This window comes from Lissotriton helveticus, chromosome 5_1 (genome assembly GCF_964261635.1).
Source record: "Lissotriton helveticus chromosome 5_1, aLisHel1.1, whole genome shotgun sequence".
Lineage (NCBI taxonomy): Eukaryota > Metazoa > Chordata > Amphibia > Caudata > Salamandridae > Lissotriton > Lissotriton helveticus.
In genome coordinates this window covers 89,209,169-89,229,154 of record NC_136065.1, presented here as the reverse complement: position 1 = coordinate 89,229,154, position 19,986 = coordinate 89,209,169, and the positions used below count along the sequence as shown (strand labels likewise).

At 49.7% G+C, this 19,986-nt stretch overlaps 1 protein-coding gene across 2 annotated transcripts in view; it reads right to left on the bottom strand.

Annotated features, from left to right (window-relative positions):
• The window catches only part of LOC144752980 (E3 ubiquitin-protein ligase TRIM39-like), a 134,693-nt gene extending 116,078 nt beyond the window's left edge, over positions 1–18,615 (bottom strand). For both annotated transcript variants that reach the window (XM_078640789.1, XM_078640790.1), the window contains exon 1: positions 18,065–18,615. In XM_078640789.1, coding sequence (XP_078496915.1) covers positions 18,065–18,478 — 414 coding nt within the window. In that variant the 5' untranslated portion in view covers positions 18,479–18,615. The remainder of the gene's footprint in view (positions 1–18,064) is intronic.
• Positions 18,616–19,986: the final 1,371 nt, after the last annotated feature.

The window sequence follows — 19,986 nt, the reverse complement described above, 5'->3', positions numbered from 1 at the left end:
GCCACAGACACGAGTCTGACCTCCTTCTGCTGGGGGAAACTCCAGCAAGGGAGGCTTAGACAATAGGTTTCCTGTCGAGGGAGGTGCCAGCACCTCCCCAGACAGCCTGTAGTGTATTGGGGCAGGGTGGGTTGAATGGAAAAATGCTTTTCCAGACACTGCCTGGGGCACACAAGGTGCTCCATGCATAGCCCGGTTCAAACCAGTTGCTGGGGCACTCCAGCCCCGCTCTGGCGTGAAACTGGACAAAGGGAAAGGGGTGTAACAACCCCTTCTCAGGTCCACCCATAGGAGGGACCTAGCAGGTAATCCAGTCCATTTTCTTAGTATAAAGATAGGTGCTGTGTTCCCAGGACTTTAGATTATCCTGGAACGGAACTCTGATATGAAACTCTTGGACCTTCGACGTGCTATTCTGACTAGAAGACTGAAGACATCTCCCTTGTGGTCAAGGAGTGACCACCCTGTGCAAACAGGCACCACCAGTAACTTTCCGGTCTGCTTTTTCGATGCTCCCGCCGGAACCCGAAGACTCAGCGACACAGGAACTGGACTCTCAGACTTCTCGGACTCCGACCCACATCCACAGCAAAGCTGAGACCTGTGGCGGACACAAGAGACGTGGGACCGGACACCCTGGACATCCTGCATTTTGCCAACTGCATCGACTCCTCAGGAAACTCGCAGTTGTGCATTGGGGTACGAGAAGCCCCAGACCCGAGCGCCATTTGCACCTAAGCTCAGCCCTCCACACTCCATGAGTGCCGCGTGGGGCCCGCTCTTGCAATTCAGCTCAACGGGTCTTCCCGGTTGCTAGCCAGCTGGCTAGTTAGCCCTCTGAAGACTTTCCTTTGAAACTAAACTGCTTTCCTGGTTGCTCCAGGCTTGCTCCAGCTTCCCTGCAAAGGAGAAGCTACCCAGACCTTGCTGGTCTGCACCGATGCCAATCTTCACTTCCTGCGTGGATTGCGTTTGCCAAGGCTTTGTGGGTCCAGTCCGGATACCGACACCGCAGTCAACTAGATCCTTTGTGGGACAGCTCGAATCTAGCTCCTGGTTGTCGTCGACGCCTCCTGGTTCTACTGGCTGCAGAGACAAGCTCCATCTCTTCACCTGAAATCAACTCGACATCGCCTGGTTCCTTCCTGGTCACTGGCTAGTGACCCAGACTCTGTCCCTCTGCTTTCAGGTTCTTCACATCTTCGATCCACCCTTGGATCCACCCGAACACTTTTCCTCTGGTCGCCTGCAGCACTTCTTTGCAGATCTCCATAGAAAACATCGAAGAAACCTGACACCAAAAGGCACCTATGCACCCGGCTTCCCTGGGTGATGTAACACGAGTACTCCGGTGCTCCCGTGGGTCTTGACCCTCAAACTGTCCTAGTTTAAAGGGGTTTTGTCGTAGTCCATCCGGAAGTGCCCTTAAACAGTAACTTTGTAACTCTTACGTTCTCCATTATAAGTCAAAGGTAACTCGCGACTGTGTTTAGACACTGCACGGGTCTCCCGTGGGTCTCCTACTTCCTAACCATAGGTCGTTTAGTGTAGCCCCAGCAATTCCCTAGGCCCTAGGCCTATTCACTATTTCTGAAGTGGTCCTTATACCACTTACTTAGTATATGGTTTGTGAGGCCCCTAGGGCATAACTGTATTTGTGCAACTTATCGTATGCTAATTGAGTAACTTGTGATGTATTTCGATCTCTGACCTCATAAAGAGTGCAGAGGGGTTGTGTTAGAATTAAATACATATATATTTGATATATACCTTGTGTGGTTTCCTTTCATTTGGTATTCAAGGGATTATAATTGGTAAAACAGCTTGCTTCACATGCTCTCTGAAGTTTTAGCCTAAGACTGCTGGTCCATGCTACCACTAGGATAGCTTGTCTATAAGATTGATTTTACAACCACCATCAATAAGGATCGTTTAGACTGGTGCAAGGTGCCCACTAGAATAGTGGACATCATATGCCAGGCTAACTTCTCACAGTTCTGGCTTCAGATCTAATGCTTCAATTTTTGTGTCAGCTGACATACATTTACAGGCTTGTTCCTGCCGCGCGTAAGGGAGGGGGTCTAAACTTGCTGGGGGAGGGCTGGCTGGTATAGGCTGAGTACATGGCCACACGACCTAACAAAAAGTTGACAATCCTCTCCTTGAATGTAAATGGTCTGGGGAACAAAATCAAAACGTACTATGGTTCTACAGAATCTGCACAGACATTGTCTTACTTCAGGAGATGCACCTCGAGGGGGAACAAGTACTTGGCCCTTAATAGGTACGGATACACACTACAGGTTCACGCTGGTTTCACTTCGGGATCCAGGGACATACTCATTAAAAATGCAATCCCTCTAGTGATACAGAGCAAATAGTGTGACCCATTGGGTCATTATGCGGCTCTGTCAGGAATTTGGGGAGGGCAGGTGGTAATTGTCTGCTCAGTGTACATTGCCCCACAACTACACATTATGTTTCCAGATCTTACTTGGCTTCTACTGGACTCTCCGCCCGGACTTGATATTGGGGGGGTGACATGAACGATACCCTTACGCCTGAAATAGATAGGGAAACTCTCTCCTCTGGAGTAAAGGGGCCCCGCCCACTACTCATTTGCGCGGGCTCTGATGGATCTTTGGAGAAGCCACAATCCCAGGTCTAGACAATATACACATATTTCTGTGGCACATGGCAGCTGGGCTCGGCTGGAATATATTTTACACACACCTCAGCGGGTTTTTTCCAGGGTGGGTGCCACAAGTCGCAGGGAATATCCGACCACTCACCAGTGGAGGTGCAGCTTCACGGGCCAGCTTGTGATTGGTCTCTTCTGCCAAGATTGGACCCCTTTTTGTTTCGGGACCAGGAATTTCGGGAGCGCTTTAAGGAACGCACAGAACTTTACTTTGCTGAGAATGTTGGCTGTTAGAAATGGGATTTCTGGTTGGCTAAGGCTTGCACCAGAGTCAGGCAGAAACCCCCATTCCTACGTCAGGGCAAGGGAGTTACACGCCAAGATAACCCCTGCTCACCCTCTAGGCAACGTGGCGCGAGCAGTAAGGCTTATCCCGGAGGCTATGTAAGTTAAGTGTTTGCGCGCGCACCCAGCAACAACACCCAAGGCCAACCACAAAGGAAACTCCACACAAGGTTATATATAAAAATAGGCTTTGTATTGTACCAAACACATTAGATAAAAACACACACTTACAATGGGCCAACAGGCACGGGCAGAATTTACAGGGGATGTATCTACAGGACTGTTGGAAGGGGCGATCTCAGGGGGGACAGAGGATGTTCTCCGGACCACCCCGGGGCCCACCTCTCCCAGGAGCGCTGCCGAGCACAGGCGTAAGACCCTCACAGGAGGGTACTTCTCATTTGAGATCGAATGCGCAGAGATTCCACCGTGCTATAAATGGACACCACACAGCTGTGTACCGAGTAACTAGTTCTTTATCAAGCAGTAGTTATTACGTTCTTTCAGGTTAAAAGGTCATATATTTACATTCAGTTCAAGGGTTCGTAAGTTCTTGGTTGCAGGGGTGTGGAAAGCGGGACAGTCACAGTACGGGGGCCAGTACGAGCGTATCCGGGGCACAGCTCTCAATCTTCGAGCCGGGGGATATGGGGCTACTGTAGATGCTGATCGTACTGAGTGTTCCACTCACCCTCCTCGAGCCACGTTGTTTCAGTAGTGCCGTCGGTTCAGCCGGACCAGAGTACCCTCGAGCCGTGACCAGGTCAGCAGGGCTCGAGCAGTAGTGAGCGGAGTGTCCTTTAGTTCTTGAGGAGCCGCGACCTCGTCAGCAGGGCTCAAGCAAAGATGGTTACAGGGAGCCGCGACCACGTCAGCAGGGCTCAAGCAAAGATGGTTACAGGGAGCCGCGACCACGTCAGCAGGGCTCAAGCAAAGATGGTTACAGGGAGCCGCAATCACGTCAGCAGGGCTCAAGCAAAGATGGTTACAGGGAGCCGCGACCACGTCAGCAGGGCTCAAGCAAAGATGGTTACAGGAAGCCACGACCACGTCAGCAGGGCTCCACAAAGATAGTTACAGGGAGCCGCGACCACGTCAGCAGGGCTCCAGCAAAGATGGTTACAGGGAGCCGCGACCACGTCAGCAGGGCTACAGCAAAGATGGTTACAGGGAGCCGCGACCACGTCAGCAGGGCTACAGCAAAGATGGTTACAGGTAGCCGCAACAACGTCAGCAGGGCTCAGGCAGAGATTACAAAGTTCGGGTAGCGTTCTTTTTCGAGTTGGTTGAGCCGCGACAAGGTCAGCGGGGCTCTCTTCATCTAGGATTCAACTGCCAGTTAGTTCCAGAGCGGGCCTTGTTATAGTCCTTTTTTCCCTTTGAAGTCCGGGCCCTCGCAGGCGGTTATCTGGGGCCCGGGGCTGATTGTCGGGGTTTCCTGCTAGCCGGCCCTTTGATCCTTTGAAGATGGGTCCAGGGGTTTCCAGACACCCAGCAGGGAGTGGAGCCAGCTCTCGGGGAGGCCGGAGGTGCAATCGAAACCAGTTCTCAAGGGGAGGCCAGAGGTGTGATGGAAACCAGTCTCCAGGGGGAGGCCGAAGGTGTGACCGAAACTACTCTGCCCTGTGACTGTCCCCAGGCCAACTGGCCTCTCTGGGGCTGAAACGCCCTGTGTCCCAAAATGGCAGGGGCCTAAACGGAGCAGCTGCCCACTAAGTGCTGGGCAGCTGGAGAACTGAGCCTGGCACCAGCGTGCCTCCTGGCTCTCTTCTGGGACTCTGAAATAAAGACTGGCACCCAAGAACACGTGGGAGTCTGGAGCCTCTCGTGGGCTCTGCAACAAATGTTGGCCCAGGACGTTGGAGTCCCCTCTCTGGGGACTCGTGAAACAACCAAGGGGCCAAGAACCACCTGTGAGCCTCGCAGGCTCTGTGGCCAAAGCAACTATGCCCCCGGCAGCCTTGGGGACTCTAAATGCACAAATGCCCCAGGAGCCTCGCAGGCTGGAATACAAAATGGTGCCGGGGCTCTAAAGAAACAAGTGCCCCCTTTTGAGCCTCGGGGGCTCTAGAACAAATGTGCCTCTTCGTTGGAGTCCCGCTCGGGGGACTCGAAATCCACCAATGCCCCCTGGACCCTCGGGTGCCCGGAACCAAGGCTCCTGTCGTCGGAGTCCCGCTCAGGGGCTCACCAGCACAACACCGGCCCCCTGCTACACTCACCAGTCTCTGGTGGAGGCGTCCTCTCGCGGCTCCGTAGCTCCCGGCGGGACTCAGGATACCTCCCTGCTCTGGCGGCCGGTGCTCCTTGCTGACGGCGGCTGGAGCGGGGAGCACTGCCGGTCTCCCTCTCCACCCGGGGGACTGGCGAGGGGAGGCAAAGTTCCTCCAGCACACGCAGGAGCGTGGGATAGGCTCCAGTGGCTTCCTGCTTCCGGTTCTTGGCAGCATCACTTCCGGGTCGTCGCAGGCAGCGCGGCGGCCCGGAGGGGTGGACAACACGTCACGGCTATAATCCGGGCAGCCACTTGATGTGGTATGAATACACCGGGGTGGGCACCCGGTAGAGATTAATAAAAATACGGACACAAGGTCCCTGGCGGGGTGGGCACCCGTCAGGGGAACAAAACTGGCAAAATTACGGGGTAGGCTCCCGCGCCGATTATAGCACAAAGGGGGGTTCCTCATGCCAGGGAATCCCTCGTGAGGAAATGCAGCTCCGTGCTGCGAAGGCCCCACTCGCTCCACCTCTCTTGGGGTCAGAGGTACGGGGCTTCAGAAAGGGGAAAACAAGGAGCCCTTAGGACGCAGAAATAAAGCGCCTCCCAGGCGCTTGGCAAACAAAGTCACCAGGTCCAGGCAAAGTCCTTCAGGATGTGGGGGGGGGGGCAAGGCTGGGCCCAGAGCCAGCTCACAGGGTCCTCCTAGGCAGGGAGGCAATCCCCAGTGGCGGTCCTTCTGGCGCCCAGCAGCAGCAGGCCCCCCTCTCCAGTAAGATCAGCAAGAGAACATTTTGTAAGAGGTCACAGCCACTTTTTATATAGTAAATCCCTTTGTCTCAGGGTGCAGGGTGGGGGAAAAATCAGTCGCAGCTGGTTTTGGAGCACTTTGTTTTCCTCAGCCACCCTTTCCATTCACTAGGCAGGCTAGGGTCATTAGACGCACCACAGGGGGCGGAGCCAGCATTGTGTGGGGAAAGCCCAGCCCTATTCAGGTCCCAGGTGTACTCCTCCCTCACATCACTCATGCTAATCTCAACACTCACCACCGGAGCAGACCCATCATGACTCATGGAGCCAGGCTCACCAGCCAGCTCCAGCCAATCACAAGCCAGACACAAATTACACAAACATGCCAACTTCTAGAAGTGGCACTTCCACACTAGACACAATCACGCCGCACACATCATCGCGCAGCATTCACTCACACGAGTCCGCACATACCAAACTCGCACCTGAACTCCCCACGCATCAGGAACTACCAGGGACACATACATTCCCCATGCATTCTTATGGGAGGGCAGGCCAACCTCACCACACGCACGCACTTTACCCTGGGACACAGGGGTAAAGTGCGCAGAAACCAAAAATCACTATCACCAGGTCACCATTGAAAAGCAAAAAAAGTTCAGGGGTGAACCTGCCAGAAGGGCCAAGTCCAACATTGGCTCTGTTAGCTCCGCCAGTATCCTCTGGGAAGTGTATAAAGCGGTGGCGAGGGATTTTGCAGGCGACGTGCAGTTCTAAACGTAAAGAAAACTACTCTGGTGCAAGGAACTCGAACGGGAGATACTTGCCTTGGAACGCACAGTGGCCGCGGACCCCCAGGGGTGTCGGTAGGCTCAAGCACTCCCTGAAACTCGAAGAGCAATACCTTTGAGACCTTGCCAAAAACGCAGCTCTGGCACACGCGATCGCCACACCATACAGTCTATGATTTGGGTGACAAAGCCAACAAATTGATTGCTTGGCTGGAACAGAGGGACAGGAGTCCCAACTGGATCTCCGAGATCTCCGGACCACAGAGGGGACGCAGGGTGGTACAGGGGCAGCCCTAAAGGAAATCTTTGCCAAATATTATGAAAACGTTTATCAGTCTCAATCCACATGGAGGGGGGGGAAATCGGAATGCACTGAATTCCTGCGTGACATTTCTCTGCCGACTTCAGAGCCGGGACAGGGAGGCACTCAATTCTGACTTGCATCTGGAAGAAGCAGAAAATGCTTTGCGTCTGGGAAAGCGGCGGGCCTGAATGGGCTCCCAACTGAGCTGATTAAATGTGTGGCGAGCAAGCTGGCTCCCGACATGCTTGACATGTTTAAGGAATCATCCGAAGCCGGCCAACTTCCAGAAGACATAAGAATGGCAACTATTGTTGTATTTCTTAAAAAAGGAAAAACGCATGACCTCTGTAACTCCTACAGGCCCATCTCCCTTTTAAATTTCGAGGCCAAGGTTCTGGCCAAGATTACCGCAAACCGGTTGGGCCCGGTTTTGCAATCGTTGATTCACCCGGGTCAATCAGGTGTTAGGCCTCAATTTGAGGCATTTATATGGAGTCATGAACATGACTCAAAGGCAGTCGGATGTCCCAGCCGCTCTCCTCTCAGACGCGCGAGGCCAGAGTTCGGGTTAACGGGGTCATTTCAAGAGCCTTTGCATTGCACAGGGGAACGCGCCAGGGGTGTCTTCTGTACCCGATGGTATTCACACTGGCGCTTGAGCCATTAGGGGGGAATCCGCTGGTGAGGTGGATCGATCTGGGGAGGAGGGGGGCTGGAAAGAGCGCATTTCGCTTTATGCGGATGATATCCGTCTTTACGCACACCACCTGACAAACGTTCTATAGGCTTATTCACATAATATGATCTTTTGGTTCCTATTCTGGATATCGCATCAACTGGGACAAATCATTGTTTTTTAGGTCTCGCTGAGACAACACGCATGCGTTCTCAGCGAGACTTCAGTAAGGGCTCTCAAAAATGCACCCAAAAGCGGATTGCCTACAGTGTATGTGCGCAGGGCGCATGCACAACGCACACCATTTGGCAGCCTGTGAGCCTCGGCATCAGACTTGAAAGGAATCCGCCCCCGCCACGCAATGCCGAGAGCTTGTTAAAGGAGCCGCTCCTCCTGCAAGCTCTTAAACACAAGGAATCCGCTCCCCCGCCCTCAGCCATGCAATGCCGAGAGCTTGTTGCAATTTCCTCTGTCCCTGTTATTATTAGCTTAATTACACAAAGCCAGCCTCGTCCACAAGTAATACACTTTATGTAATTGCAGCTCCTTCTCACGTTTCCCTCTGTCCCTGTTATTATTAGATTAAGCATTTACTTAAGGTCCAGAGAACTCTACTTCTGAAAAAAAAAAAAATGTTTTTGACTTCCTTATTGGACATCTCTGTTTTGGTCTGTGCTTTTGACTACTACGAACAGCCTATTTTGCTTTGAAAACTTCACCCATATGTGCAACTGCATTGACGCCACATTTGCCTTTCCTCACTCTGATACTGATCTTTACGAGGAGGGAACCATTGTCTTTATTCAGCTACGGCATACCCGCATTTAACCACAAGTAGTAACTGTTTGGACGTTTCACACCAGTCCAGACTGGATGGCGGCTACACTTGGAAGTCTTTTTCAAACAAGGTGTCAGTGCATTTCTAAAGCATTCCACTTCACAGTTTGACAAATTGCTACATTCTCCTTCACATCTCTGCTTGCCTTTTTTTTCATCCTCGTAAAGATCAGTATCCGCGTTAGGAGAGGCAAATGTGCCGTAAATGCAGTTGCACATATAGGTGAAGTTTTAAAATTCTGTTATTCATTACAAAACAAAAGTATATTTAAACCTGGGGTTTTTTTTGCACGTTATTTAAGCCACTCCCTTTATTACATTACCCACGCTGCTGGCGTTATCCTTTCAATCCACTTTTTGCTGCTGTACTCTCCCTCACATTTAAGCAAATTAAGGCGTTATGTGGGGCTGTTAGGGCAGGACGATGGTATGTGGTGTTGCAAGTTATTTCACCCTTCACCCCCTCTCAACCCATTGTAACCTCCTTCAGCGCTGTGCACCCCTTCATACACTCGCACATCGCTGCTTGCTCTCTTCAGAGAGGCCAGGTATTGGATGGGCGTACATCAGCCGTGTGATGTGACTACAGGCCAGGTAATGTCCCCCAAGTGACTTGTGTTCCCACTATCTTTCCGCAGCTTGCACCCATTTAGTCCCCCAATGCACCCAAATGTGCTGCATTATACCGCATAATTTGGCCTCTTTTTTTTTATTTTATTTTTTTATACCCAACCCTGCCGCATACTATAGCCCAAGCCATCGTGGTTGCTTGTTTATTTTATGCAACCAACAACCATTGACAAAGCCAATAGACCCGACTTATTGTCAGTATGCTGCTACTCGTATCATATCTGGATGCAATGACAGAAACTGCTGAAATACAAGTGGGGCAGCACAGTAAGCTAAGCACGAAATTATTTTTTTTGCACGTTATTTAAGCCACTCCCTTTATTACATTACCCACGCTGCTGGTGTTATCCTTTCAATCCACTTTTTTCTGCTGTACTGTCCCTCACATTTTAGCAAATTAAGGTGTTATTGGGGCTGTTAGGGCAGGACAACGCATTGTAACCTCCTTCAGCGCTGTGCACCCCTTCACACACTCGCACATAGCTGACTATCGCTGCGTGCTCTCTTCAGAGAGGCCAGGTATTGGATGGGCGTGTCTCCTGTTAAGGGGCGTCATTCATTCCAGTTACCTTACACACGGTCACATTCATTTTTATTGTCCCGGGAATATTAGCTTATTCATCCAGAACTATAGGATGTCGAGCGACTCGGTGACTCGAACCCGATTCCCAGTTCTAAAGTCAGCAGGTCTGGCCATTACACCGCATCCTGGGTTAAGGGGAGAGGGGCAGGCAATCCCACATGGAGCCTCAGCTCGTCATGGGATCGAGGTGCCAACAGGACCTCGGGCTGAGCCAGAGCCAGGCATCTCTCCCCCCCTGTATTCAGGGAGCTGAGCCGAGCCTACGAGGACCTCTCTACAGGCCTCTGGTCTGCTGATGTGGACCGCATTAAACGAAGAGTGTACTGTTAGGTGATGCCACGAGTCCTCGCTTCTTCCTTCCTAATGGCTCTGCGCAAAAGGCATTTCTTCTCCTTCTCTGTACATCTATCTTCCGTAGCGCCTCACTCCTCACACAGCTGCTTTCTCCTAGTGCTGCATGCTTCTAGCTCACTAAAGCCTCACTAAAGCTTGACGATGAGTTCAAGCGCAGTGGAAGACCTTTTACAATAGTTGACTAGTTATCTTTCATTTGTTTATTGGTGAATTTGGATGCTAAACAGGTACTGCTAATAAGGTGAAATCTTTGCCCAGATGGTGTTACCGTGAGTAAAAAAAGACAAAATAGTTAAGTAATATAAAAAAATGTGTTGCATTATGCCCCATAATTTGCCTTTTCTTGTCATATAATTTAGCGGCATACTTAGGTCCATCACTGCCACATAATCCCAGTGGTCCTAGATATAATGTTCTAGTTAGACCACTATTTCTATGTCAGGAGAGTTTAAAAGCTCAGAAATAGACATGTGCATACTTTTGTAATCGTCTAGTGTAGGGGCAGTTAGACCACTATTTCTATGTCAGGAGAGTTTAAAAGCTCAGAAATAGACATGTGCATACTTTTGTAATCGTCTAGTGTAGGGGCGGCATGTCGGGGTCTCGCACATGACCTATTTTGCATCTATTTTCTCACATTTCTATAGTTTTTGTAAATACAGTTGGGTAATTTCGGTGGCTCCTAGACATGTCACAGCAGCTTCTTTTGGCGTCTCGGGTATAATCACCCTTGGATCTCAAGAGGCTAACTCTCGGGTCTCACCGGAGGGTCACTTTATTATCTCACATGAAGGTCATTTGACAATATAATGTGAGGGTCACTTTAAGAGCTAACATGAGGGTTATTTTATTAAATGCTTTAGATTTCACAGGAGGGTCTCCATCAGCTGGCCAATTAATCAAAGTACTGGTACATTGCTTTTTCCCAGTGGCGATAGATGCAAAGCGGAAGTGTGCCTGGGATTTATTGAGGCTTAACAGCAGAACAAGGTATAACTCGGACGGACCGTCAAGGGGGAGCAGGGAGTCTGGAAGCACATGCTTCAGAATATGAGCATAAACTGTGCTCCTCAGAGCTAACAACATTACGCTTATCTGCCCCCTCACCTGCCCCACACACACACACACACACACACACACACACACACACACAGCCACACACAGCCACACACAGCCACACACACACCCTCAAACACAACACACAACCATAACCACACACACAACCATAACCACACACACACAACCACACACATACATACCACACACATACATACCACACACATACATACCACACACACACCCTCAAACACAACCACACAACAATAACTACACACACACAACCACACAACAATAACCGCACACACACAACCACACACCACACACACACAACCACATACACACAACCATAACGCACACACCATAACCACACAGCCACACACACACACACATACAACACACACACAACCACACACACATACAACACACACACACATATCCACACACAACCATAACACACGCACCACACACAAACCATAACACACGCACACATACAACCATAACACACGCACACACACAACCATAACCACACACACAACCATAACCATAACCATACACACAACATAACCACACACACACATACAACCATAAGCACACACACACATACAACCATAACCACACACACACACACACAACCATAACCACACACACACACAACCATAACCACACACATACAACCACACACACATACAACCACACACACATACAACCACACACACACATACAATCACACACACACATACAACCACACACACACACCCACACACAACTAACACACACAACCGCACACACACACGCACATACACCACACACACACACACCACACACACAACCACACACAACTACACCCTCAACACACACAGAACAAATAACCGCACACACAACCACACACACAACACACACACACACAACCACACACGCACACACAACCACACACACAATACACACACACACACAACCACACACACACAACACACACACACCCACTACCACACACACACACACACACAACCACACACACACAACCACACACACCACACCCCCACACACACACAACCACCCACACACCCACCCACCCCCACACACACACACCCACCCACACACACATACAACCACACACACATACAACCACACACACATACACACACACACACACACACAACACACACACACACCCACACACACCCACACCACCCACACACACACACACACCCACACACACCCACACACACCACACACACCCACACACACCCACCACACCCCACACACACAACACACACACCACACACACACCCACACACACACACACACACCACACACACACACCCACACACACACCACACACACACCCACCCACCACACCACACCAACTACACCCTCAAACACAACACACAATAACCACACACACAACATAACCACACACACACAACATAAACACACACACAAAACCACACACACAAACACCCTTAAACACCCTCAAACACAACACACAACAATAACCACACACACACACCACACACAACACACACACAACCACACACACCAACCCACAAACCAATCACACACCAATCACACACACCAACCAATCAACACACACCAACCACACCCAGACACACACACACAACCCACACACACAACCAACCACACACACACAACCAACACACACACACACCAACCACACACACACAACCAACCACACACACAACCAACCACACACACACAACCAACCACACATACACATACAACCCACACACACATAACCACACACACACAAACACACACACACACAACACCACACACACAACACCACACACACACACAACACCACACACACACAACACCACACACACACCACACACACACCACACACACAACACCACATCACACAACACACACACAACCACACACACAACCACACACACAACCACACACACAACCACACACCAACCACACACACAACCACACACACAACACACACACAACCAACCACACACACAACCAACCCAAACCAACCACACACACACACAACCAACACACACACAACCAACCACACACACAACCAACCACACACATACAACCACACACATACAACCACACACATACAACCACACACACCACACCACACACACACACACACACAACCACACACACAACCAACCACACACACACCAACCAAACCAACCACACACACACACAACCAACCACACACACAACCAACCACACACACAACCAACCACACACACAACCAACCACACACACAACCAACACACACACATACACCACACACATACAACCACACACATACAACCACACACATACAACCACACACATACAACCACACACATACAACCACACACACAACACACACACACACACACACACACACACACCCACACACACAACACCACACACACAACACCACACACACACACACACACACACACACACACACACACACATACACCACACACACAACACACACACACAACCACACACACACACACACACACCACACACACACACACACACACACCACACACACAACCACACACACAACACACACACCACACACACCAACCACACACACAACCAACCAACCCAACCACACACACACACAACCAACCACACACACAACCAACCACACACACAACAACCACACACACAACCAACCACACACACAACCAACCACACACACAACCAACACACACACATACAACCACACACATACAACACACACATACAACACACACATACAACCAACACATACAACCACACACATACAACACACACATACAACCACACACATACAACCACACACATACACACACACCATACAACCACACACATACAACCACACACATACAACCACACACATACAACCACACACATACAACCACACACATACAACCACACACATACAACCACACACATACAACCACACACACACACATACAACCACACACACACATACCACACACACACAACCACATACAACACCACACACAACCAACCACACACACACCACACACACAACCACATACACAACCACACACACAACCACACACACAACCACACACACACACAACCAACCACACACACAACCAACCACACACACAACCAACCAAACCCAACCACACACACAACCAACCACACACAACCAACCACCACACACAACCAACCACACACACAACCAACCACACAACCAACCACACACACAACCAACCAAACCCAACCACACACACAACCAACCACACACACAACCAACCACACACACAACCAACCACACACACACAACCAACCACACACACACAACCAACCACACACACACAACCAACCACACACACACAACCAACCACACACACACAACCAACCACACACACACAACCAACCACACACACACAACCAACCACACACACACAACCAACCACACACACACACACACAACCAACCACACACACAACCAACCACACACACACACAACCAACCACACACACACACAACCAACCACACACACAACCAACCAAACCCAACCACACACACAACCAACCACACACACAACCAACCACACACACAACCAACCACACACACAACCAACCACACACACAACCAACCACACACACAACCACACACACACACAACCAACCAAACCCAACCACACACACAACCAACCACACACACAACCAACCACACACAACCAACCACACACACAACCAACCACACACACACACAACCACACACACACACAACCACACAACCAACCACACACACACAACCAACCACACACACACAACAAACCACACACACAAAACCACACACACAAAACCACACACACAACACCACACACAACACCACACACAACACCACACACAACCACACACAACCACACACAACCACACACAACCACACACAACCACACACACAACCACACACACACAACCACAAACACACAACCACACACACACACACATACAATATACAACCACACACATACAACCACACACACACATACAACCACACACACACACACATACAACCACACACACACACACACGTCTGGGGAGTGAGCAGGGCTGGGGAGGAGCAGTGGCTTGAGATAGTCTAGGTGGGTCAGGAAAGGGCTGAATAGACCTGGGCTGCATTTAGAGTAGAAGGAGGAAAGTTCCTTTACCTGAAAGGGCCTGGTCTGCCTCTGACATGCCATCTCCACCTCCGGACAGGAAACGTTTACAGGGTCAGTGACACAGAACAGACAGCAAGAGAGCAGGCACCAGCCTCATATAGGGTCTGCAACAGAGAGCAGCCAGACACAATGATGGAGCAGGGCCCTGTCTCTCCTACAGAGGCTGTGACAGAGAACAGAGAACAGACAGCAAGAAAGCAGGTTCCCCTCTCATACAGCGTCTGCAATGGTGAACAGACAGACAGAGCAAGAGAGCAGACACCAGCCTCTACAGGGGCTGTACAGAGAACAGACAGCCACAGTGATAGAGCAGATAACAGCCTTTACATGGTCTGTGACACAGAAAAGAAAGCGAGAGAACAGGTTATTAGCCTCATATAGGGTCAGCAAGACCTGTAAGAAAGCAGACACCCACCCAAAACAGGGTGTACGAAAGATAACACACAGAAAGAGAACAGGTATCAGTGTAACACATGGTCTTTGGTAGAGAGCTGAGAGATATGGGAAGAGAACAGGCACCAACCTCATACATGGTCTGTGACAAAGAACATATGGCAGGCACAATACAGAGTCTAAGACAAGGAGCGGGCAGCCCTTACCATGGTCTGAAACTAGAATCAAGCACCAACTACTTATAGACTCTAGAACAGAATCCAGACAACAGTCTCATTGGTCTGTCACAGGCAAGCAGCGAGACCGAGACAGCAAGCACTACCCGTTAAAGGGAACAGACACCAATGTCATACAGTGGCTGCAACCAGGAATAGGCAGCAATAACAAGAGCACAGACACTACACTCTACAAGGCCTGCTACGGGAACAGGCACCAATCTCATACTGGGGAACAGACAGTGAGAGAACAGACACTACCCTTTGCCGGGTCTGCTACAAGGAGCAGACACCAATCTCAGACAGAGGCTGCAACTGGGAGCAGACAGTGAGAGAGCAGACACTACCCTTTACAGGGTCTGCGACATACACCAATCTCATACAGGGGTTGAAACTGAGAATAGACAGCAACTGCGAGAGAGTAGATATTACCCTTTACAGGGTCTGCTACAAGGAACAGACACCAATCTCATACTGGGGCTGCGACAGAACAGACAGTGAGAGAACAAACACTACCCTTTACAGGGTCTGCTACAAGGAGCAGACACCAATCTCATACTGGGGCTGCGACTGAGAACAGACAGTGAGAGAACAAACACTACCCATTACAGGGTCTGCTACAAGGAGCAGACACCAATCTCACACAGGTGCTGCAACTGAGCACAGACAGCAATTGTAAGAGAGCAGAAACTACATTTACAGGGACTGCTACAGGAAACAGACACCAATCTCATAGCCTGATGCAGACTCAGCGACAAGGAGCAGACGCCGGACAAGGAGAATAGACAACAACCAAAATCCGGGTCTATGGCAGCACAGATGGAGTCCGACTCAAACCAAGAACAGTAGGGTCAAAAACCCTGGTGCAGTGTCCATGTGAAAACTGGCTCTATTTTACTATTATGGCAGGTCTGGGATATCTTCGTGTGAGTGAGGCCTGTACCACAAGCCCCCTCTCCTGGAAAGTACTTTACAAACTGAGTGTGACTCGACAGCAGATGCAAGACTATTGGGAGTCTAGGATCCATCCACTCTGGTCCACTGTAAAGGTGGGAGGTTAACACCCCATGGCCACCCCATGACACTACTATCGGTTTGTGTCACCTGACTATAGCACTGGGGTAGCTTTTACCCATACCCCAGTGTACTGGTTCCCTCCTAAGGTCTGGATCAAACTATGAATCTGACTGGACATCTGGACTGGAGCCAACTATCCCAGGACTGGATATAAACTGACCCACCGGCCTTTGAACTTTAAGGAGCTCTGCGCCCCACTGAAGAGAAGGGCAGAGGCAGACATCTTGCCAGTCTTCCTTCCACAGGCACATGCTATACCCATGACTGAGGAATAAACCTTATTTTTTGCTAGTGAAGGACCGCAAAGGTGGACTGTCTGCGAGAGGTGGACATGCCCGGATCCCCCAGAGCCCAGGTTCAGTGTTGGGCAACTTATCATAAGGTCCGAGGCTCTGAACCTGCCCAGACCAGGAGCCTCTGGTCACTGTCTAGCCTGACGCGCATTCATCCTGTGTGGGGTCCCCGAAGGCAGCATGATGTACCCAGAAAACGAAAAATAGTACTTCACTACACCATGCATTGCTACACATCTGATGTGTCTGATGACCATGTGAGCCCAGGGGCTACAGCCCATTCTAATGTTCCAACTATACAATCTGTGAACTCAGCGCTCAAACAGACACACTTTGTGCTCCTTTGCAGCTTCTTGCATATATCTCAGAGTGCATGGACTTGCGATCCCTAAACAGCACCAAACTTTCATTGGGCTTTTAAGCAGCCTTCAACAGGGGACACATCGAGTACATTAAGTTCCCTGATCAGCCTAAGAAATATGTTGAAATCTTCTGCAATCTTTTCTAGTAGGCTCATAGTCTACAACCTGTGATCCCAGAAAAGCAACATGCATTACTTGTATTCCTCTTTGAGGCACCTGTGGTGGCTTCACTTCTAAAACCTGATTACTCACATATATCACCTTGCACTTGTGGGTAACTAATTTATGGAACTCAGAGTGTATTGTGATCCCGCACATACACAGATATACTTGTGAATCCGGACCACCCACACACATACCTTGTGCTTCTCTGCAGCCTCCTCTATAGGACTTGCTAAGTGATTTCTATGGACTTTGTACTCCCGGCAGAACAAACATATCATTGTGTGATCCTCTGCACAGAACAGCAGCTGTGCCTGGTTATGTTTCTCACACAGATTCTCCTCCGGGGTCTTCAAAGGGGGAAGATAAAACTGTTTTAACATTTCCACCATGTTCCCCAGTTGCCTGTTGGGTCGGAGGTTTTTGGCAGAAGATGTTGCTCTGCACTGTGGACAGGGGAAGTTTTCATCGCTCCCCTCCCAGCTCTGAGTGATGCAGGAGCGGCAGAAATTGTGTCCACAATCGATCATCACTGGATCAGTAAAATAATCCAAACAGATGGAACAGGAGGCCTCTCCCTGGAGGTTCCCGAGCTGAGCAGCCGAAGCCATGATCCAGAAATGCAGGAAGTGAAATAAACTTTGGTTTAAAGAAAGTTTGTTTTCTCCTTTTGAAAAGTGTTTTGTGTCGGCGCCTTCAAAGTCGCAGCGTTGGGTTCGGATTGGCTTACAGTCTGCTGGCTCTCATTGGTTGCTGCAAATGGTGAGCGCAGGTTCTGATTGGCCAACAGTTTGAAGGTTCCCTTGGGTGCGGCCGATGAGTACAGCGCTGGCTCGGATTGGTGGACAGGCTCCTGATTCCTATTGGTTGATGCTGTAGCCCAGCCTAGCCCCAGCCAGGTGTCTGTAATGTGCTGGTCTGGGTCAGTTTGTGTTCTCTGCCGCTCCCCTCTGATTACACGCGCTGTAACGCTTGTCTCTGACTCTTTTAATACCGGGAAGAATAGAAGGGAGAGAAGTAGAAAACGTTAAACATAAAACTAAGGAGGAAAAAGGTAGAGCTGGAGACGAACAAAGAAAAGGGAAGCATACATGAGTGTAAAATAGGGTGACCGCTGCCCGTTAATTACACGGATTGTCCGTAAATAGAGCACAGTGTCCGTTAGTGAAGTCTGTAGCGGGCAGCATTTGCCCGTAATTACAGGAAGTGTCATTTTACAGCTCTGTGTTATGCTGAGTATTTAACTTGCTCAGCACTTGCCAGAACAGACGTAGGAATTATCGTCAATGTGTTTTTTGCGGTTTTATGCAAACTCGAGTCTAAGGTATTGGAGCGCCTTTCATGAGCACCAGTCACAATATTCAGTATTCAAATTCAAAATACTTAGTTTATTTGGGCAATCAAGTCTATCAAAGTGCGTTAGTGCCTAGTAGAATTAAAATAATAGACAGTGCTATAATGTTTTCAAACTTAAGCCAGATTTGGGTGTGCGCTCAAGAGATCTCCCTAGTCCTTAGAATACTGTGTGGGCCACGCTATACCAAAAAATCTGTATCACAAGGCATAGGGAAGTTCCACTTTACACCATTATCTTCAACATTGGTGGTAGGAGCCACGTCAGAAGCCCCAAAGCTTCTCATATGCCAAGTAGATGTAGGGAAGGTACTTGAAATGGATACATCTACACTGGGCTGAGATTGTCTCCTTTGAGCCACCAAGGCTTCTCACAACTCCTCTTCACTGAGTAGGCCATGGTCTCCCTCCCTTACACAATATGGAAAAGTAATCGAGGGTGCTGATTGCAAGTGATCAGTATAGCCAAGATATTCTATGCCTGCCCATGGCACCCACCAGTGGTTTGGCTTGTATTAGGATAAACTCTGGGAGGGCGTTGATCGATTTCAGGACTGAGGCAACGGAACAGCTGTACTGTAAGTACATATTGTCATGACATATTTTATAAACGTATAGTATAGACAAGATATACTATGCCTGCCCAGGGCACTCCTCAGTGGTTTGGCTTCTAGTAGTTTAAACTCTGGGAGGGCGTTGATGGATTTCAGGTATGAGACGTCATAGAAAAACTGTAAGTACATAAGAAATGGATCTTTATGGAGCC